A 22,262-nucleotide genomic window follows, 5' to 3' on the forward strand; every position below is an offset into this window, starting at 1 on the left:
TCCTGCCTCGCCAGCTGCTCCCCTCAGCAGTGTGTTTCAGTCAGTCAGCCTGTTCTGCTCCCCACTCTGTCTCTGGTGAATCCTCTCACCCCCCACATCTCTGGCCTGTGCCCCAGCTCTTGTATGCATAAATAAATAAATTAAAAAAAAAATAAAACAACAAAAGAAATCCCCACCACAAATAAGAAGTCTGGTGTTCTGTTTTGTAATATTTGAAAATAAACCAACTTTATTTGAATCAGGCAATACCAATCAAGACTGGGAAACAAATTTATAACTGGTTCAGATTCATGAGGAAAACACTCAGCAATATGTTCATTAAAAGTCATTTTACATTTATTAAGGCTTGAAAGCAAGTCCTGTTATTTTAGCAACACAGTTAAAGGTCGTGAGAAAATCAAGTAACCGTCATTTGGAGTGTCTCGATAAAAGGAAGTGTTTGTTCTTTCATCAAAGCTAGGCATCGTTTGCTAAATTAGTTAACTCCCCAGCTCATAAAAGGGACAATCAGGTGGTCATGAAAATAAAGAAAATTCAAATAGCAGTTGGGTATTTTATATTTTAAAAGTATGCATAGTTAATAGTGTGAAATCTTTATTTATACATTAAAAAACCTTAGATGATTGGAACCTAAAATTGTATTTTACCAAAAAAAGCCAGATTGCTTTTGTTGAAGCACAGTTTATTCCAAACTGTATCACGCACGAGACAATGTTTCATTGGATTATTGGTTGAGGAGGGAAGTATGGATCCATTTTCCTAAGTAACATTAAGTAAAATTACGCACATCTGGGACCATACTTAATTACAAAATCAGAGTATTCTGAAGCTAAGCTGGGAGGAAAGTATGAAGAAAGAGAGAGGACTATGGCTTCCTTTGGAGAGCACACATGGTTTGGTTTGGGTGCTGAAGAGCAGTGGCTTGGAGACAATGGGTCTAGGGGGCAAGAAGGGCCCCAAGATCAATTGCGATCACTTCATCTCTTCTCCTAACATCAGAACTGGGATGCCTCACAAGCTCTCTTCTTTCTCTAAGACTTAAGATTCTTTTTTAATATCATCTAAAAATTAAGGAAGTGATCACTTAGGAACTTAAATATATTTAATCTTTACAAGGAGGAGACCCCAGCATCTTGATACACTCTGCTTTTGAAATGACTCCCGACCAGTAAGGAGAGGGGTCAGCACAGACATGCCTGGAGAGTTGCTGCCCCTAGACCCATTTCACTGTAGACACAGACTCTCGCTGTTTTCTCTTGGTGGAAGATTTTTACTAGGGAGACCTGCACCTTCCTGACTCAGCGTCCCTTTAATTTAGACCTTTAGATCTCTAAGGTCTATTCCAGGTGTGAACCCTTGTGCGACCATTCTAAGATGCTTGGAATTGTCTGTCTGTCTCCTGCTGCTGCGGAGTGTCCACTGAACACAGGCACTGTGCACAGCTTCTGTTGTTTTGTTTTACAAATGCTCGAAAATTAGATCCCGGAAACCTTGCTGATGGTGTTACCTTTTTCTAATGAAAAGATCAAGATTCCCTCTGGTTCCACCAGCAGTGGATGTGAGCTATGTGGATGGAGCCATTTCCTAGGAAGCTGAAATTGGTCTGAGATCTTGTGACCAAATAAATAAACTGATGGAGTGTGATTTTCACTTTCCAACTCAGGAGTCTGGTGCCAGGTAGCGAGCTGAATCCATGCCCAAGCTGGGAGGTAGCTGGTGCTGAGTGGATGGCAAATTCAATGTAGTCATTCTGACTTGACTTTTGTTTCTGCCTCTGCCTGCTAGGCTACCCCACACAAAAAAAGTAGTGATGTGAAAGTCAAAGGATAGACATGAAGAAGGATCTCAACTCAAAGAAATCACCTTTCTATGCCACCGGTGTTTTCTGAAGCATTAATAATAATTCAAGGCCAATGACAAGGGTTATCTCCTATCTTATAATTCTGGAGTGTAGTGTCAAACATTCCCTCAGTTGGTTCTTGGGACACCCAAGGATCTCACTCTATTGTTGCTGGGAGATGATTTGTATATGACAAAGTGATAGCCATAGCTCAGCCACAGCTGAGGGTCTGAAGAAAAATCTCTTTTGGGAAAAAAAAAATCAGAAAAAAATATTATTTAAGAATACTCTGATAAATCTGGTCTTGAGACATTAAAGCTCTAAGTCAATAGTCGGTTGCATTATATGATAATCTACTGTTGAAATAAAAAGTACCTTCTCTCTCTAACTCCTCCCCTTCTTTTAAGTGGTGATAATTGATCAGAAAACTGCCCCACCCCACCCCCGTGCCTTACTATTGTTACTTTGATAAAACTGACTCAACCACAGAAGGAAAATCTAGAAACAACAAAACTGACTGGGTTTGTCATGTTTGTCTTTAAATAAGGACTGATTAAAAAAAAAAATAAAATAAGGACTGATTGCTGAGTTCTGAATATCAACTCGGGGTCTTTAGCCTCTGGGTAGAGTTGCCCCACCTGGGCATCCTTCTTTTTTTCTGGAGGCCTGGGGGAGTAGGGGTCAGAGGGGAATGAGAAGAGTCGGGGTTTGGGGTGGGTGGGGATGTTTGTGCTTCACAGACTTGCTTCAAGAACAATGCCCCCATGGGTCTCAGGAAAGTAAACTGCCTCTTACTTAGGCCATCTGACCTGTGCTGCTAGGGTCAGGGCAGGATTTCTGAGTACAATAGGCTTTCACACCAATTAAAAGGCCTTCGGGATCATTCAAGCTTTTGTCTCCCAGAAGGCCGATTGGGGGCTTTTTCCTACAGTAAAAAAGGACTGGTTCCTCCCCACTTCTCCTTTACAAACAAGTCCAAGGACAGAAATTCTAGGGATACTGTGGAAAGGTTCCTGTAGAAGAGGAAGTCAATCAACTCTTTCTGCCTTGTTCAAACTCCTGGGCTCATAAAACATCCTCCTGAGAAATTTCCCTTCCTTAGTGATGGAGGAGACCTCCTGTTTTCCCTCTGTTCTGATCAGTGGGTCACTTTTTTTCCTTAGAGATTCCCAGAGGCAGGTGGACCCAGGGTTAGACTTTGGGTTGAAATTTACTGATGTTTCCATGGAAAAGACCCATACTGTCTGGTCCTCACTGAGAAATGAGTCAAGTTCTGGGGCCTTCCGGCAACTGGGGCCTTACCCACAACTAGCAAGTGACATAGAAGGGGTATTATTAAAGGTGGTGGGTGACTTTTCTCACAGGCCTTCACTGCGGGAGGAAGCTGACGATTACTTCATGTTTCTTGGTTCCCCATACACAGGTCCCCATGCTCAAGCCGGATAAGTTTTTAAGGAGGTGAAACTCAAAGTGAATGACTAAGGAGCAAAATACTAGCTAAAACTTATTTTACCCTTTGCTTTTTCCTGGCAGTTGAGTCAGATGACAGGAAAATTAACCCAGATGGTATATATTTTTCATGGAGTTCAAATCACATGGTTTCCCAGTCAGAAAGGCCCATGGGCTTTCTTCCTAAGGTCTGCCATGATCCTGTCTCCTCTTGAATGCATCGCTCACCCACCAGAGATCAAAGCGGACTCAGCCAGTAGCAGTAGCCTGAAAGCACCAGCCAGCTGACCAGCCTCTACGAGCAACTTGAAGAGAGTGGAGAATGATTTTTGACCAATTGTTGGGGTTTTGCCTTAAGTTTGGTAGTTCCATGACATCACCAATTCAAGACATAGTTGGATCATGAGAGAGAAGACTCACCAAAAGATTCCCAGGGAATATCGAGCCTCCTTTATCTTCACCCATCCCTCCACCTCCCACTCCCATCTGCTTTCTCACAGAACAGAATTCACTCATGAATAAACAATCTAACCCAGGCGTGCAATCTCCAAGGAAACAACTACCCATAAGCAAGCAATCCCATGACTGGTAGACCCCCGTGGGCCTTTTGGCATCGACACTGTTCCCCCTCCCCACCCCTTCTAGTCACCCAGTTTGCAACTACATGCCAAATTCCTCTCCTGGAGAGGCCTGAACAGCATAAAAACAGAGGTCAGCCACAGCCAGGTGCGTGATGGTGTGAAACATTCACAGCATGTGGTCGAGGAGATGGTGTCTTAGAGGCTTTCCAACGTGGCCAGGGGGTCCCAGAACAGGAGTGTGAGAAGAGTAAGCTGCCGAGAGCTTATTTGCCGGATGCCAATCCCACAGCCTGCTCCATCCTCCTCTGTTCACTCACTCCAGCTCTCCTAACACAGCAGCAGGTTTCTTTCCACTAAGAACTTAGATTGTTCTCTTGTGGGCCTGGGAGTTACTGCCAAAGAGGAAGGTGGAAGAGGACACAGTGTTGCATGTCTCTGGTGTGTCTGAGGTGTGGTTTTGATATTGGCAGAAGGGGACTGCCCCCCAAATACACTGAACCCAGACAGGGTCCGAAGGCTGAGAGCTTGACGGTCTATCATTTCTGCAGGTGGGTTCCTGCATGATCAGATGGGGACGGTGCTGACCTTCGAAGAAGATAGCAGCCTCGAGTTCTGATGATGTCAGCAAGATGCGGTCTGATTAAAAAGAAGTTTCCCGAGGCAATGTGGAAGAGGAGTCTGTGAAGCCGGGATCTTTTGGGAGAGGTTGAGTCCCGCAGCAGCAGTGGGGCAAGATGGCTGTGCTCAGGCTCGGCTGAGGCGCTTGGCGACATCCGCATAGGCCAACTCAATCTCCTGGTCAGCTGCACAGGTGTTGGTGAACTCGTCGCGGGCGTAGGCATTCTTGAGGTACCGCCACAAGCCTGTCATCTCAGCTGGGAAATCATAGTTGCGATATTTCTTGGCCACAATCTACAACAGAGATAGCAGGACCGAGAGGGCATGAGGGCATACAACACATCAGCAAGACATCAGGGGCATGACCTCATGTGTATGCACAGCAGGACACCCCTCAAGGTCTCACACCCAGACATCAGTCAGTATTTTTTAATGTCAGGTGGCAGTGCTGCCGACTTTATATTTTATATATATTCTAAAATATTTATACATAGGTATTTTAAGAAGGGAAGGAAAGTATATGGTATTAACAAGAAATTACTTTCATTACAGTACCAGAAAATTCATTATTCTCAGCTCACTTCAGGTACAGTGGGCACTACAGACATCGAGAGCCCCCAGCTTGTCCCCAGGCAAGGCGGAAGCGCCCAGGCCCATGTTGCACTGAATGAAGCAGGATCACAGTAAAAGACAAGAGTTATAACGAAGACTTTGAAAGTACAGTTTCCTTAAAAATGCTAACATTTTTCTTCCTTTTTTTCATGTTTACCTTATTATGACCAAGTCTAACTGGTATTTGATAGCATTTTATACTTAATAAATAAAATTGACACTTTGATCTAATGATTCTGCTTCTAGGGACTTTTCCTTAGAAAATAATGATGGATGTCCACGAGATTTTGCTACACAAGCATGATCACAGTACTATTTGGAAGAGCAAAACATGGGACAGAACACAAACGTCCAAGAACAGAAAAATACATTATCCTGTGTGGCTACAGCTGCACACTGGAGTCCATCAAAATGATCCTGTGATCTGGAAAATCACAGTGATCTGGAGAAAATCCAGTGATCTGCAAAATTCTTCAAGATTGTTCAGTTGAAAATAAAGTATGACAAATTTTGGAGAATTTGTATATATGATGGCCAGAAGTATATATGCCAATATATCACCACTGCTTATGTCTGATGGATAGAATTAGAGACAATGCTTTTCTTTTTTCCCTTACCCACTTTACAGAAGCATCCTTTTTATAAAGGGGGCAAAACACAAATGGTGAGTTAGCCATTGGAATGAATACATAGATTGAGGGTATGATAGAAAGTGAATAGTGATTTCTATTCTCTCCCCAGTTTGCCACACTTGGGGGTTGTGGACTTGAGTGTTCTGGAGAAGTGGAGAAATAGTAGCATAGTGGTTAAAAGCATGGGTTCTTGATTCCAATGGAGCTGTTCCATAGTCTTTGATGCCATGTAATAGCTGTGTGACCTTGGACTACTTCCTTAACCTCTCTGAGTCCCAATTTCTTTATCTCTAGCATAGAGGTGTTAATAAGACCTATCTAGAGTACTAAATTAGTTAACACACTATGCTTAGAGAGTCATGAGGCACAGACTAAATGTTCAATAAATATTACCTATTATTATAATTTATTGAGACCCAGCTTTTGCCCATTTGCCGGCATTCCTAGGTAAAGACAGGGTAGTCTCTTTAATAAAATCTCTCTAGCCTTCACGGGTGGTGACCTGGGCAGTCACATGGAACCTACACTCAGAAGGACCCTGCTTTTGGTTTCACCCTCTGTTATCAATGTATGGAAATTCTGAATACTTTTTTAATAAGAGGTCCTTTACTTTACTGTGCACTGGGGTTCATGCGTTAGTTGCCTCTAGCTCTGAGAGGTTGGGGTTGAGGTAGCAAAGAGTAGCTGTGTCCTAAAGAACTGACTTCTAATACCTTCTCTTGCTTTCTTTTTTTGAGAGGACCTCACACCACTGGCTCCTGGAAACCTTCTACTTAGAGAACCTCCCCAACAGATCAGCCACGCTGGGATTTTATCTTCATTTTAGTACCAGTGATAGGGTTACCAAGAAGCTCTGGTAAGCTCTGGTAAGCTCTGCTGAGTGAATGACAATGATGACCTATTGCAAGAAAAGCCCAGTCACACAGATTCAACCATATCTCCATGGAGGATGCATTTATTCTCTTCCATTCTCCTATGCCAGTTTTGAACTTCCATTATAACACTAAGCTATATTCTATTCTGAATCACAGTTAATCTGCATGTCTGTTCTCTATTTCCTAGCTTGTGATAGTATAAGGACAGAGACCCCAGCTGCCTTCATTACGCTATTGATAAGAGTAATAACAACAACCAACATTGATTTATTTGCTATGTGCTCTGCTCCAGGTACTGCTTTACACACTTTGCAAGCTACTTATGTCTCTAAATAACTGCATAAGGAAGAGTGTCTATTCCCATTACAAATGAGAAAAGTAAGGCAAAGGGTGAGTAAATAAATAGATTCGATAAACAGGAATCTATCATCCTGACCATGCTCTGTTATCCTAATATCCGCAACCTTGCCTTTAGTATCAAAGGTAATAGAATCATCTAGTTTTACAGACAGAAGCTCTTTAGCAACAAGCAAACTGGATCGATGAGAGATGAAGTGACCTGTACAACGTGACACAGGAAATCAACTAATTGAACAAATATCTATTGTGTAATCAATCAATATTTATTAGTCTTGCCTTTTACTCACAGTTCTCCCTATTTGCCACTCAGCCCTATGTAAATGACACAGGAGCACTCAGAATCCCTTCTGTGCCTTTTATTGTTGCTTATCTCCAAATCTGCCCTCTTGTTTGCTTTTTTGTGATGTTGGGGTCTGGACTGTGCAAACCACACACCTGCTTTATCATCTACTAATGTAGGGTGGGGGATGGGGCAGGAGTTCCTAGCAGGCTCTACCAAGAGGGGGCGCTAGAGAGCGCCTACAAGGGTGGAGGAAGGGGAAGGGCTATGCTGCTGCCTCTCAGTTTCCTTTGCTTCTGCAGCAGCAGTGGAATCCAGTTTGCTGTTTTGTTAACACTTGCAAAACCAGTGTCACCACACCAGCTCAGAGAGGCCAGCATATGACAATGGCCCCCTGTGAGCATCTCCCCTGAAGTTGGACCCCAGCACCAGCTGAGCAGCAGCTCCTCTCAGAGATTCAGTGTTGTGCAGGGGTAGCAGGTAGGTCTTATTTAGGTTTCTACATTTTGATCATTCCAGCCCCTTCCCTTTGCACCCTCACCCCAGGAGCAGTAGCTGCCTTCTGTAGGTGGAAACTGGTGGTATGTTTCACCTTTCTAGGTCGTCGGTACATAGCACTTATTTATTAAATTCCCTCCGGTAAAGGACTTGAGTTTGGTATGGTCAACAAAGAAGTCACAATGTTCTGCCCAGCTTAGGTGTGGCTGATAAGCATAGGTGATGGTGTCAGAGCCTCTGTGCAGAGCCATGAGCACAGACTGTGTCAACTCCCAGTGCTATCTTGGTTAATGAGCAAATCTATGTAGTGGTGGTAGCTCCACAAAGGGAAGTAGCTGTAATTTGCCAGAGTGGATGAAAAAGGCCCACTGTAAGGTCAAGGCATCAATCAAAATATGTTTCATAATTACAAATCAATCCAGAAAATGTTTCATAATTACAAATCAATCCAGAGAGAAGCCTCAAGTCAGTCCCTCCGTGGTGGAATTTATTTTCAAGTTTTTAAGAATATGAGTTTTAAAACAATGCAGTTCATGATAAGTATTTGAGTTCCTATCAACTTTTCTGCTTGCTTCACAGTCTGAATGAGTTACTGGGCTAGACAGGGGTCCAGGAGGGTCTGCAAAGGCCTGCTCACCCTGAGCCTTGGCCATGGGCCTGGTTGTTTCCTCACATTTGTTTCCTCACTTGATGTGGGGCAATCGATGAACACTAGAAGGGAGTCAGATAGTGAAAGTTTAAGCCAGGCTCTCCATGAGTCCTGGGCCAAAGCAATTCAGCTTCTCAGGATAAAGAGGAACCTGAAAGTGAGCCAGGTGAGAGAGAAAGAGGGAGGATGAGCTGAGCAGGGGGCGAGGATGCACATGAAGTGCTGACATTTGCAGGAACTTCCATGCATGTTCTGAATTTGCTCTTTCATATGAAAACAGTTAGCTCCCACAGTCCAGACTAAGTTTTGGCATTGGAAGCCAAACTACGGCCTGACTTGGCTCCTCCTTCCCTTTTTCTGTACTTTGCAGGTTTGCCAGGTCTCTGGAATCTGATAAACTGGATCAGCAGAAATCCAAGGAGACAAGAGGCTAGGTCTTGCCTTTTTCCCCTTGCAGGGCATCCTCCCTCTGACCCCCAGCTTCTCCAAGTCAACAGCACATTGAACTACATCCAAGGCCAGAGGCATAACTCAGTTGTTTAGGCCTGGATAGAGCTGGCAAAATCATAGGATGAAGCACAGGATCTCGGAGATCCATTTGTTCAGCTTATTTGATAAATGATTCTCAGAAGGGTAGTCAGTACCTGTTGGAGTACATGAGAACCAAGAGAGAAATGAGAAGAGAGGAAGAATGGAATTCCACTCTCTTCTTTTAGGCTGGAGGAAAATTAGTTCCGAAAGACTAAATGATCTGTGATAATCAGTGGCAGATATGGGTTGGGAACTTAGATTTCCTGACTTCTAGAAAGGTCTTTCCATTCTATAACTCTGACACAGTGTGAGTGAACTGGAATCATATTGTCCCTGCTGGTGCTGCTTATTCTTTAAAGAGAATAAAAGACTTTGGGGGTAGTGGGAGATATAGCTTGGTTGGGCCTACAAGTGCCCATTGGCTTGGCCCCAAGCCCAGAGTGTCTTCATATTCATAAGTCTTATGTGACTAACTCAGTTGCACCAGCATGCATGATTCTCTCCAGTCTTCAGTTCTGACTGAGACCACAGGAGAACCAGCACACACACAGGTAGGTGATTTCAACTTAACCTGTTGTGTGCTTTGATTGAAAAGAAGCCTGCATTTCTAACCCAGAACTCCAGATGAAAAAGACAGGCATATCCAGCTAACAAATGTTTCTTCTCAGTGAAGGGGAGAAAGAAACTGGGAATCAAAAAGACATGAGCTAGGTGATCAAATGATCCATGAATGAGAATTTTTATTAAAGGGCCACCATGTACCACCATCAGACTTGGAGAAGGCCTTGTCCTCACAGAATTTACTCTCTGACTGAGACAATGAAATATAAGCACCTGTAAAAGCAGATAACAGTGTATGGCCCTATGGTATTTCTCTCTAGACTGGTGAGGTCAGGGAAGGATGTAAGAACAAGTGTTAGTTTAGAAATTTTGAATGATACAACTGCAGTGTTCAAAGGAGATGAGAGCTTGAGCAAATAAGCCCATTTTGTGTTGCTCAAGAGAGCAAAGGGTAGCAGGAAGGCATGTTTGGGCTCAATATAAGGAAGGGTGTTTTAATAATCAGAGCCAGCTAAAGTGGAAGGACTGGCTGCTTAGGCACAGGCCTCTTCATCATCAGATGGTGCAATCCCAGCTGTCACAGATCCAAGAGAAGGTGGCCCAGTTTGGAGTGAGAGATTGTTTCAGATGACCTCGGAATTCCCTTCTTTGCAACTCTCAGAGCCTAAGATTCCTATGGGAAAGGATTACACTGCCTGTGGAAGAGAAGCCAGTAAGTGCAATGATAGCAAAAAAAAAAAAACTGGTGTCATTTCTGCAGCCTCTACCTCTTCCACTGATAGCTGGAGAAGGTGATACCTGCCTGCCTAACCTAGGGAGCTGCTAGAGGGATGAGAAGGGGGCTAATTGCACAAATAATACATTCCTAGGAGGGAATATTTAATAGAGATGTGGGTTTGTGGCTGGTAAAACCTATGAGAAAGAGGCAAGGCTTTGGAGTGATAAGTCCATATAGAACTATATATGATATTATACTAGTAACTGTTAGAGATTGAGTCCTTACAATACACCAGGCATTTTAACACCTTAGTTACCCTCCCAACAACCCTGGAAGTAAGCAATATATGCCTATTTTACAGGTGAATCTGAAACCCACAGAGTTTATACACTCAGCAGGGAGTGCACGCTGATTTTGAGTCCTTATTCGTGTGACTTCAGAGCCTCAACTCTTGACCAATATGTGGTTCTATCCTTGACATGTCCACACGCATGACCTGGGCCTAAGATGGAGTCAGATCTAGTGACCTGGCTAGAGTTCTCTTACCTTGACCACATGTAGCTTGGGCAACAGATTGCAGTCGGCCAGTGTCAGATCGTCCCCATCTAGGAACTTGCGCCGTGACCCCTTGTCTTCGTCCCCAAAAGTGTTGCTGTCGATCTCCTCTGGCAGAGGGGTGTTCAGATAGTCATCTAGTTTCTTCAGCACCTTGGTCAGGCCTCTTTCAAGGGCTGGCAAGGAACAGCAAAAGAAGTGTCTTTAGTCAAACTTCTTAACACTAGATACAGACACAGGGTCTTCAGGATAAAGCAGTGTATTCCTCAATTTGCACCTAGGCTCCCTACCCATTACGGGACACCTGGGAGCCATTAGCAGCATGCAGAAGAAGGGTTTAAATGGTCTGAGAAAGCAAAACTTGACCAAACAATAAACACTAGTTCATCTTTCTTTTTGGAAAAAATATATAGAAATCAAAAATTTAATAGCATTTATCTCCAGAAAATGCAATAACAATAGTCAAAGTTTCTCTTCTTATTTTGCTTATTTATATTTTGCCAATATTCCACAATTAACCCACATAATCATTTTGTAGAAAGATAGGACTATAAGTAAACAACAATAGCATAGCAGTCCTGGGACAGAGGTCTGCAACAGATATTATGAAAGCATGAACTATGGCTAACCCAATTTGAGCAGGACATGGCTTATAGGAGGAACTGGCAAAGGAAAGCAGGTGGCCCCATTTGGTGTTGCCCCCAAAGAACCAATGGATATCAAAGAAGTACTTGAGTTTAAACCAGAGAAGTTTGTTCTAAAAGTCAGAGCTATCCAAAATGGACGGACCTGTGCAACAGGCAGTAGGGTCCACCCTATATGAACAATCACAGCTGCATGGAAACCTGTCATGGTTACAGCTCAAAGAATGAACATCCAAAGGAAGATTATATGGCAGGGGACTTTTCCAATCTTGCCTATCAAATACTTCATTTATTTGATAAGAAAAGAGCAAAACACTCCAAAGAACAATGTTTGGAAGTCACCATCATTCAGAGTCATTTCACAAGGCACCACACAGTCCCAGAACTCTACTGAAACTCTCCACCTGAGATCAGAGAACAGAGGTGGAGGAAGTGACTGGCCAGAACTTTGACCACTGCAGCTGCCCATCAGCCCCACTCTTAAGGGCTATTGATCCCAGACTCTGATTTAGAGCCTGACCCAGATATAATGGGAATCAGCCCTCATGTAAATTCCAGCAGTTCGAAGGGGGCTGTTGACCCTCGAGGAAGAGCCCAGGAGACTCTACTCTTGTTCAGATTTTCCCAAATGTGCCTTCTGTTAAACACTCCCCACATAACCCACGTTCATCATTTCATAGAAGAGCTTTTGTTTGAGACAATGAAATAACACCAGCCCAAGATAAATCAATTGAAAGCTTAATAGAATGTTTGAAAACAAGCTGGAGGTCGGACACAGTTTCCCAGTACTGCCTTCTCTCTGGTGTGGCATTTGAACTTGTACTTCATCATCTGCTTTGTGTTTCCAGATGGGAAGAATAGAGCAGGCAGGACTGGGAAAAAATGCTTGTATTCCCCTTAATAATTGTCTAGACTGGGATGGGGTTGCAAGCCTATTCAAGGGCAAAGCAGAGGGTGGGTACTCAACAATACTCATTATACTCTTCCCTGCCCACCCCCAACAAAGCATTGTGATTTAGATTGGAGGGTTTTTCTTTTTTTTTTTTTTTTTTTTTTGCTTCCTCAAACTGCTCTACCCCTTTCAGTTGTAGGGATTATGACAAAATCTTGATTATAATGGAGAAAGGAAAAATCAGATAGAGTGCCTGTCAAAATTTGACCAACTAATATCATCCTAGGGTAAGAAAGAGATGATGGGAAATGAGACAATTGCAGGTTCTAATTCTGAATGCCCCTCACACACCTGAGATCACTGCACAAATCTGTGTCCAAGTCACCTAATCTGGGAACTATCATGAAATGGATAAAGGGAACTAGAGTAGCAACTGAAGTTCCTTGGAAGCACAGGAGCTTCTGGATAAATTTCAGCAATCTCTCTAGTGTAAAGTTTGGCAATGGCCCTGCATGCCATGTGACATACAGGTAGACATGTCCTGAAGATATCCTCCATTAGTCCATTTCATCACTGACATTTGTGTATTTTTGATCAGGAAAGTGAAAGTCACAGCTGGTATAATCATGGAGAGGAGGAACTGAGCCAGCATGGAAGGGCCCTGTGGCCTGGAGCTAACTCTGTGTTTCAATCTGACTCTGCAAAGCTGCTGAGGTTTAAAGCTTCAAGGTCCCTTAAATGCATGGGTCCCTTCCAAAGCCTTGAACTTGATTTTTAAAATTCCTTTTTTTTGTATTTATTATATTGGCTTTGAACCCAATGGATCCTGGAAATATCCTGATCCTGGCACTTACTGAGTGTGACCTTGGACAAGTTCTGTCAACTTCAATGAAGTTCAGTTTCTCTTCTCAATGGCTGGACTCAAGATCCCTAACTTCCATTAGGTCATTGTGAGGATAAACTCAGATGATACAGGGAAAGCGCCTCACACAGTGCCTGGCCACACTGGGGCATCCGCTAATGATGCTCTTGCTATTGCATAACGACCTGTGATAGAGGTCATCCTGCTCTCTGGCCCCTGCCCTTACTCTTGGTCAGCATATTCCACAAAGATTCAAGATGAAGCAGAGAATGAGAGTCTGAAAAGCTCCAGTTCTGAGGTTTAGTTCACAGAGGAGGAAATCAATGGCTTCTCTTACTGATTCAATGTACAGCCACAGCCTTGTCCCTTACACCCCCTCAGTGTCCTTCTGGTGACAAGCTGTGCTGAGAGGCAGAGCCAGAGTAGAACCGTCACAGCGCGCCTGTGCCAGCGCACACACTGAGGTTGATGTTACATAGCACTACTATATTATCGAATAACAGATGCCAGCACCAATACTTTTTCTGCCAGTTCTTTTCCTTCCTACCTGCCAACTCATTCCCCTGACCTTGGCTCAATATGGTATCCATAGAATTTAATTATCTCTTTTGGCTGACGGCACCTAGGTCGTGAATCCACTGGTGCTGAACTTTCTGCTCTGGGGGAGGTGAAAGAAACCGGAGTGACAAGATGTTAATTCCTTGTTGGCAAGTGAAATCCTCCTTGCAAAAAAACTTCCCCTGGGTAGCAGGATGGGGTAACCCTCAGACCACAGTAAGCAAGCCTGAGGTCAGGGGACCCCAAGACTAAGGATCACTAATGTTCCAGGCACGTGATGGATACCCAGTCCTTTTACTGCTTTCTTCTCCTCTCTACCCACCCTCCCCATAAAGATTTATTCTGTACCACACACAAATGCACTGGGTAAAATATGTGATGAGGAAACAAGGGGAATAGTTCATAAATATTCTCAGCCATATGCAAACAATCTCAAATTTATTTTTCTCTTTTTTAAAGAGGAAAAAAATCCACCCATTCCATGATCACTTCCAGATTCATTGAGGTTGATATTACATAAGACCCAATATTGTTTTCTCATCGTAGAGAAATAATGACTTGGAAACGGCAATTTGAGCTAAGAAAATAATACACTCTTAGCAGGGCATGGAGGCTGAATGGGGATCATGGAGCCAAGACTATAGCTCAGCCTGCAAGGCTCTTGCAAGAACGGCTCAGCCCTGGCTTGCTGGCGTGCTGTGTGCGGCAGGGGGCTGACAAGCAAGCAGCCATGCAGACCCCTTGGGGCTCAAACTTCACTTGGGGTGGGCCAGATGTCAAAGGTGGTCTTTGAAAGAACAGGGACAGCTCTGTGGGCTCAGGTTGCTGTGCTCTCGGCTTACTCCGGGTGGTTTTTCTCTGGCATGAGATAAGAACTTGCAGAGATAAGAGCCAGAGACCCACCTCTGACCATCGTCTCTGGCCTGGTTGGGAATCTTTTTAACTCTCCCATGAAGAAGAAGTTGTAGCTACAGGGGACTGGTCCCAAATGATCACTCTGCTCTGCTGTGTTCCTCTTTGTTCTTATCCTGTTCCCCAGCATCAGCAAGAAACACTCACTAGATTTCTGAAGTGGACCAGAGATGTTTATACCACCTAGCATGTAAATATACAAAGACACTATTGAGATGGGGATTATCATTTATCCCCAATTAACAGATCAAGAAATTGAATCTCGGACTTATCCAAGAGGCATACACACAAGCAAACTGTCCAAATTACTCCTGGAATGTGCAATGAAAATGTACCTTGCTTTGTTTTTAACTGCTGCAGCCTTCCTCACAAGCTCTCAATCCTTGAGTAATGGGATAAATAACTTTAATTTAGTTCACTCCTGATTATAACCTAGTCTGATATAATCATGTAAATAGGCCCTCTTGAGAGTTCTGTCTTTTGTATAAAGTGCTGGTTTTCTCAGACAGCCTCCTTCCCTCCTGCTCTTGCTCTGCATAGGAGGGGGTGGTGCAGGAGGAGCCTGTGACTCATGGCACGGAGGAGACTCAAGTCCTGGAATCTATGGGGTGGAGGCTTTGGGGAACTCACACAGGTCCCATGTCATCCCTCTTCTCAGGTGTGTGAACCTCCAGTTTCTTCGGGAATAACTATGGGGACGTTGATGCTCTGGTGGTGCCTGAGGTAGGCTGCATGCCTCCCTCCCAAAGCCTGGAAATGCACCCAAGCACAGTGGCACTCGGGGCTCCCCAGACCTGTCTCTGGTTCTTTGACTCCACTGCCTTTCTCTCTCCCTCTTTGTCCAACCACCTGGGCTTCCCTTTCCATTTTCCAAAGTCAAACAGTCTACAACTGCAGAGCAATAAGCCTCCCTATAGCTGAGTCCCATGTGAGTCTTCCATGGTCCTTGAGCTAAAATTGAGAGAGAAAGGAATTTAGAATATTTTGAGACAATAGCTAGACTTGCGAGGTTAATGTCTTCTTGGAAATGCTATTTCAGTAAATCAAAAATTAAATATGAATTCCTTTTTCTTCCTTAAAATTCCTTCTATAGAAATCCTCATTGCTCATAGGTTGATGGATGCCAAGGTTCAGATTAGAATCACGTACTCAGAAAGGGGAAGAGAAAAATGCTTTCAAAATAGAAGCCCTTTAAATAAGTAAGGAGCAAAACCAGGATTTAGAAGCAGGCTGTTGGATTCCACTTCTTTCACTCTGCAATTCAGTCTCTGGATGTCAAGGACTGACTCGTTGCTTCTTGAGGGTCCACCCAACCCACCATCTTTCTTCCATGCTGCTGATTTTTCTCACACATCCTTATTCCCCCATAAGAGGATGGTTATGATGATATAATCTCACAGATTCTTCTTAGGCCCTACCTACCAGCTGATTTGATAACACATTTACATTCTTCTATTAATGGCTTGATTTTTGCATGGTACTCTCAATGGCCACCACTGCTCAGAAGTTATTTCTTAGTAGTGAGTCTAGTAAGACCCTTCACATTATTTCTCAGGTTAATTGGTGGTGGGAATTCCACGGGGACTATAACTGAGATGAGAAAGCATACATTGTACAAAAATGAAGAATGATGTAAAAAATATATAAAATAAAATTTTTTTAAAGGCAACAAATACCAATTCTGCCTATAGCTGGGACAAATGCCCTCACACCCTCTGTGTGATAATGAAACATTCCAGTGAAAAGCAGGCTGTCAATTTGGGTTTTGATATGAAGAAAGGAATATACAAATCTTGAGAAATACCTGGAGGAGTGAATGAAGTTTTTACTTTTCATCTTCTCATTTGAAATCACATCAGTAGAATCAAAAGATGCTCCTCAAAGGGTACAGCTATATTTGAAGGAGACCACAGTGGAGCTTTCTCTGGCCATCAGATATTATTGGAAGCCCAATAATATCTGAAAATACAAAGATGACCATTCCTCACTGACATGAAAACATAGGAAGAACCAGAAAAATCAAATACAAGAATTTAACATTACCTTCTCCCTTCCATGTTTGGAGGAAGAAGTCTTTCTTTAGAACCCAAGAGAGGTCAAATTACTCTACAGGAGAAAGGCCCAGGGCAATAATCCAGGATAGTGCAGGGGGCTGGAGCAATCACAAGTCACAGAGAGTTATGAGGACTGGGGAAGAGGAGGATCCGGCCAGGTGGGTGGAAATGTCAATGCTATCTCCTCACAGAGCACAGGAGGGAGAGTTAAAATGATCTAAGTGTTTGTTTGTTTGTTTTTTTAAGGACATTTGACTTTGTGATAGGCACTATAACTCCCCCACCCCCCAACCAACCCCAAGAAACTTTCTGTAAAGATCATATTCATTTTTCAGGTTTTGGGAATTAGTCATGTAGCTCCTCTCTCTTGTAAAAGTCCTTAAAGAGAGAGTAAGGTGGCCCATTTATAGTTTAGTTACATGAGTATGACTGATCACACAGAGGCAAAATTACAAAGCAAGTGGAAACTGGGTCCATGCCCTTTGATCCACAGTGACCTTCTAGAACACATGGAGGTCAGGCTGATCCCCAGGGACCCTCTGTCTCTTGATGGCCTTAGAATGTGGGGAAGCAGCCATGGCAACAGGGTTGTACAAGATGAATGAGGCTCTCTTTCAGGTTGGGTGGGCCCTCCTTGCTGTGCCTGGGCCCTCTGGCTAGGTGAGCATGCTACAGATGTCATCAGGGTAGGTGCAGAGAGAAAGTGGGTGAGCAACATCAGGGAGCTGTGGACCAGGCCACACTGGAGGACTTGTGATAATGGACAGTAGCAGAGTGGAACATCTACTCTGGCCTCCAGAAGATCTGGGTTTGAAGCCTGCCACTGGGTATAGTTGTTCAAAGTTATTGTAGCACCTTCTCTAGAGCCAAATGCCTGCTGGAACTTAACGAAAGATAGCTATTATGGGTACAGAATTTAAATTTATAAGAGGATGGGAGGGACAGAGACTGAGTGGAAGACTAGAGAACAAGAGAGCAACTCAAGACAGAGGCTCAGTGTGAAGTGAAATTTATCTGAGCATCTGGAATCCCCCAGGTGCGAGGAGGGCCCTGGAGAACTCAGAGGATGATGCTCTCACTTGATTGCTTCACATGTCAGAATCCCAAGTCACCTGGAATCATTGCCTTGGGCCTGGCATTGTTCTCTCTAGGCTGCATAAGTGCATCACATGTGTTGGTCTGATAGTTTGGAGAATTCATGCCCACCTCTGCCATCAGACCAAGAACACTGGACTTGGCCTCAAGGTCAGAGAAGAGGATGTTGTCAAATTGGCTCTGGCTGTGAAATACCCAGGGGCTTTCATGTGGGAAGCAATTCTTAGGAGTTTGTTTCTAGGCACTGGTGAAAACAGGAAAGGTGGAAAGACAAATAGCAGTTTATGAGAAAGCAAAATGCAATGGCAACTTCAACAGATTCCCTACTGTTTCCTCATGCAGCTCAGCTGGACTGGAGAAGAGTTTGCAGCTCCTGCTGCGGGGGGCATTATTTGTTTGTTCTAGAAAGAAGCCCAGCCTTCCATGGGAAAGTAAATTGAATGGTAAATTCCTATGGTTCCTTCCAGCAAGGGGCCAGTAGAAATCTTTTTATTCCCAAGGCAAGATTCAAGTCTTACAACTATGGTGGATTGGAATATAGGACACTGTTGGACACCCCCGACAGCTTCACCCTTGTCACGGAATTGTGGGTGATTGGGACACACTGATATGTTTCTGAAGGATTCATGGAATTGATCGTCGCCCCATAGCTCCCTCCCCAGGTCCTGCCTGGGATAATTGTGAAAAATCATCTATTCTGGGCTTCCTTGGTGATGCAGCGGGTTGAGTGCAGCACTATGAAGCTGTCCGCAGCCTCCTCCTTGGAGCCTGTTCGATTCCCCCCCAGCCAGGGAGAAACCCACATGGCACCGCAGACCTCTCCTGTCTCACCTGCTGCTCCCCTCAGCAGTGTTTCAGTCCTTCTGCCTGTTCTGCTCCCTGCTCAGTCTCTGGTGGATTCTCTCACCCTCCCATGCCTGTATCCCAGTGCTTGCATAAATAAATAAATCTTTAAAAAAAAAAAAACCTATTCTATACAGTTCCATAAATTGATCTTATATTTGCCCTATATTACAAAATATTATTCCCAACAACAAATAACAACATCAAAAATTATTTTTGTAACAAAGACAAGTCTTTGGCAATTATTTGACTACATCGAACACCAGCATGGTAAAAATTTTAAGAAAACTTCAACATGCCTTTCTTGAGATTTTTTTCAAGTTGTGAAGAAGGTAGGTTAAATCTAGAAATTCCAGATTCGGATCATTTTGTAAATCTCCTAAAAGCCACATTCATTTGCAGAAAGATTATTGTGTAGGACTTCAAATTTAGGTTTCCTTTTGTGTACATATCTGTACTGTGCACATTTCCCAAACCTTTATTTATCGACAGGAGGAGAGAGCGCCTCACTCCAAATGGAACCAGCTCCAAAGGACACTGCAGAGACTTTGCAGTGAGAGTGCCAGCCAGCAGGAGCCACTGGGAAAGAATGTTCTCTGTTAGGGGCCTGGGCCTGCTTCAGCAATGGGGCGGTGGCGACCCCTTCTGGCCTGTCCTTGGGCAAAGAAAAAGCCTGTGAGTCTTGTCTCTCACAGAGAACATGTATGTGTGTTTTCTATTAGGCTTTCCAGAAACTCATAAATGGTTGTAAAACCCATTGTGCTAATAGAAAGAACGACATAAATGCTGACTGAAGCTATTAATGCTGGTTGTAGTTTATGCAGCAGACTGAGTCAGGCTGAAAACTGTGAGATTTTTTATGTTTTTTTTAGAACAGGTTATTCTGAAGTAGCAGCCATAGATTAGGGTTAATGCTGACGGTCAAACCTTTGGAATCAGCTGGTCAAGGAAGATTTGAACTTTCTGGGTCATCTGTCCTGGTGTTTTGCTAGAAACTTTCTTCCTCAACATCCCCTCCCTCCAAACACTCAGACTGAAGTGATTTAACCACATTTTGTCTTGCTTCACCCGCCAATGGCCACATCTTTTATATAAATTTAAAAACTGCCACGCTGCTACCACAGCTCTAATCTACATAATTACTGGTTTTAGTCATTCTGCGATTATCCTATAAATTCTCCTCAGTTGCCCTTTCTTTCATTTGTTAAACAGGTATCATTGAGCACCCACAGTTTTGACTTCTTTGTTCCCAGGGTCCTGAGTCAGACCCTAGGGGTGAAAGTGGGATTAAGTGCATTTTGGGAAACATGCTTGGTAGTGGGAAAGTGAGTATTTGTTGGTTTATGAACTGATATGGTCTGTTTCCTGAAAGACATACCGCTATCTAAAACCTCAGCACCATGTGCATTTTAAATAACGGATTTTATTAAATGTATAATGCACACAGTCCCTAGCAGGGGGCATGGGACAGCTGCGGGGGGTGGTCCTGACTTTCTCACATACTAGCTTGGGTGGCTGCTTCACCACTCGTGCCTTAGTTTCTTCATCTGCAAAATGGAGATCATATCCTGGCACACCTCCACGGTTATAGTGATGCCCTTAAAAAGGCTTAGAGCACTCACTGGCTTGCCATGGGAGGTTGTTCTGTACAATGTGGAGTGAGTCTCACATGTAAGAATCAAAGCTATAGAAAAGTGAAAAATTCTTAGAGTTGCAAGAAAAAATCTGCATGATCAATATCATGTTTGCTTTGTCCTCCACCCTGAAGAAGTCCCCCAGATGAATTATGCAGAGCCTTTTCTTGAGTATTCAGCTGGTCCTTTCATTCTGACTCTGCCACCTGACCGCATTTCCACCAGAGCCTGCTTTCTTCCTAACAGTCATGCACTTGGGGAACCTTACCAGGGGTTGGGGGTGACAATATTTTTGCAGAATTTCCCAGATATGCCACAATTACATGCCCCCCCTTGTTCTAAGAAGCTCTCTGGGGCCCTTACTTGCCCCCACACAGATCACAGTATGGGGGGATGGAGAGGGAAATGCAGGATGAGTCTTTCATCTTCTAAAGTTTGAAGAAAGCAGCAGATATTAAGTGTGCAATTTTACACTCTCTCTCCTAAAATCTAGGCGGGGTAATGGTTCAGATTTGGTCAACTCCAAAAGAGAATTTGAAATAGTCTCTCTTTCTCTCTCTCTCTCTCTCTCTCTCTCTAGTGATGATTACATCAGATGTTTTCACTATAGTAAAAAAACACCTTGATTTGAAAATGAATTATATATAAGAATTATTCTTTCTTTGTTACTAACGAAACTCAGAATTGTACCCAGTCAGTAACACTTATCTTTCCAGACCCCCAGACTTTCATGGATAGGGGCCCAATAGCCTGGGTTCTGGACAACAGAAACAGCAGGATGGATTTCTGGGAAATGACAGAGAGAGAGAGATGGAGCTGGCACTGCCTGGACCTCAGATATAAGGTGAAGTGGAACATGTGCTGGTGACATGAGAATGGAAGTCACATATTAAAAAATGGAGAATCAACTGTTTTAAGGAACTGGATACATGATTTCTTAAGCAACTACAATCTTCGAGAACTTTCTACTCTCTAGACTTTTGTTATTTGAGAAAAGCATATTCCTACTAAGAAGTAAACATTACAAAAGAGTGTCTAGAGCAGGGCATAGCACACAGAAAAATGCTATAGAGGCTTCTGCTAAGCAAAATAAAATCAATTTTTGCTTTAGCCTCTACAATCAGGTCTCTAGTTATATGTAGCCAAACCACCTTTGCCAATACACACAGGTATTGCCAATATTTCATTATTACATCATTGTCTTAACACCATGCCCAGTCCCTGGTACTAAGAATTTGTTGAAAGAATGAGCTAGAGTTGAAGAAAAGGTGAGCGACTCCCATATGTGTCTCATATGCTTCGGTGACTTCCTTTAACTCATTAGAAGCTCTGAAATGGTTCCCTTTCTTTGAGTAATTATAGTGCTTGGTCTCTAGGGGATGGGTAGAGGGATCTATTTGTTTGGTCTGGAATGGCCCCCTCTAGGTGGGGCCTAGGTCATCACCAACCGGTACCTCTCTGCCAGATGGCATGGGTAGAACTGGGGCCAGCAGCAGACCTGGGCAGAGGGTTGAGGTCTCCACAACGGAAACAGCACATGGGTAAACATCGGTAAACAGCACATGGGTAAACAGCAGCGCAAACATCGATGGGCACGCATAGTCAGAGCTCAAGCTGGATGTGGAGGTCTGAGAAACTGTGTTTAACCCCCTTCCCTGGGATAGTCATGAATGGAAGGGGTTCTGGACATAAGCACAGAGAACTGACTTCCAGATCATTAAATGCTTCTTCAACCAAGGGTCCCTAAAGACACTATTTGACCTCTGTTTCTGTCTAGAAGAGCACTGGAATTTAGTCTTCTATGTTTTTTCTTTTGATTTTTGGTGAACCTTTACCTTTAATACCAAATCTAATATTCACTGAATACAGTTATAAAAGCAAGGGTGAAAAGAAAAATACTATTTAAACAAACACCACCATGGCACAGAGTTCATGAGGGGAGCTGTTCATTCTTCTATTACTTGACTCTAAATGAGGCTTAGTTTTTCATTTTCTCACCATGTAGATTG

The 22,262-nt window shown here is 43.4% G+C and overlaps 1 protein-coding gene across 3 annotated transcripts in view; it reads right to left on the reverse strand.

Annotated features, from left to right (window-relative positions):
• Positions 1 to 205: 205 nt before the first annotated feature.
• CLIC5 (chloride intracellular channel 5) overlaps positions 206 to 22,262 on the reverse strand; it is a 190,138-nt gene continuing 168,081 nt past the window's right edge. For all 3 annotated transcript variants that reach the window (XM_054698845.1, XM_037519831.2, XM_054698844.1), the window contains 2 exons: positions 10,751 to 10,935; positions 206 to 4,782 (listed from right to left, as the gene is read on the reverse strand). In XM_054698845.1, the coding sequence (XP_054554820.1) occupies positions 4,615 to 4,782; positions 10,751 to 10,935 (353 nt within the window). In that variant the 3' untranslated portion in view covers positions 206 to 4,614. The remainder of the gene's footprint in view (positions 4,783 to 10,750; positions 10,936 to 22,262) is intronic.

This window comes from Talpa occidentalis, unplaced genomic scaffold, assembly GCF_014898055.3.
Source record: "Talpa occidentalis isolate TD23 unplaced genomic scaffold, MPIMG_talOcc4v2.1 talOcc4.2, whole genome shotgun sequence".
NCBI classification, from domain to species: Eukaryota; Metazoa; Chordata; class Mammalia; order Eulipotyphla; family Talpidae; genus Talpa; species Talpa occidentalis.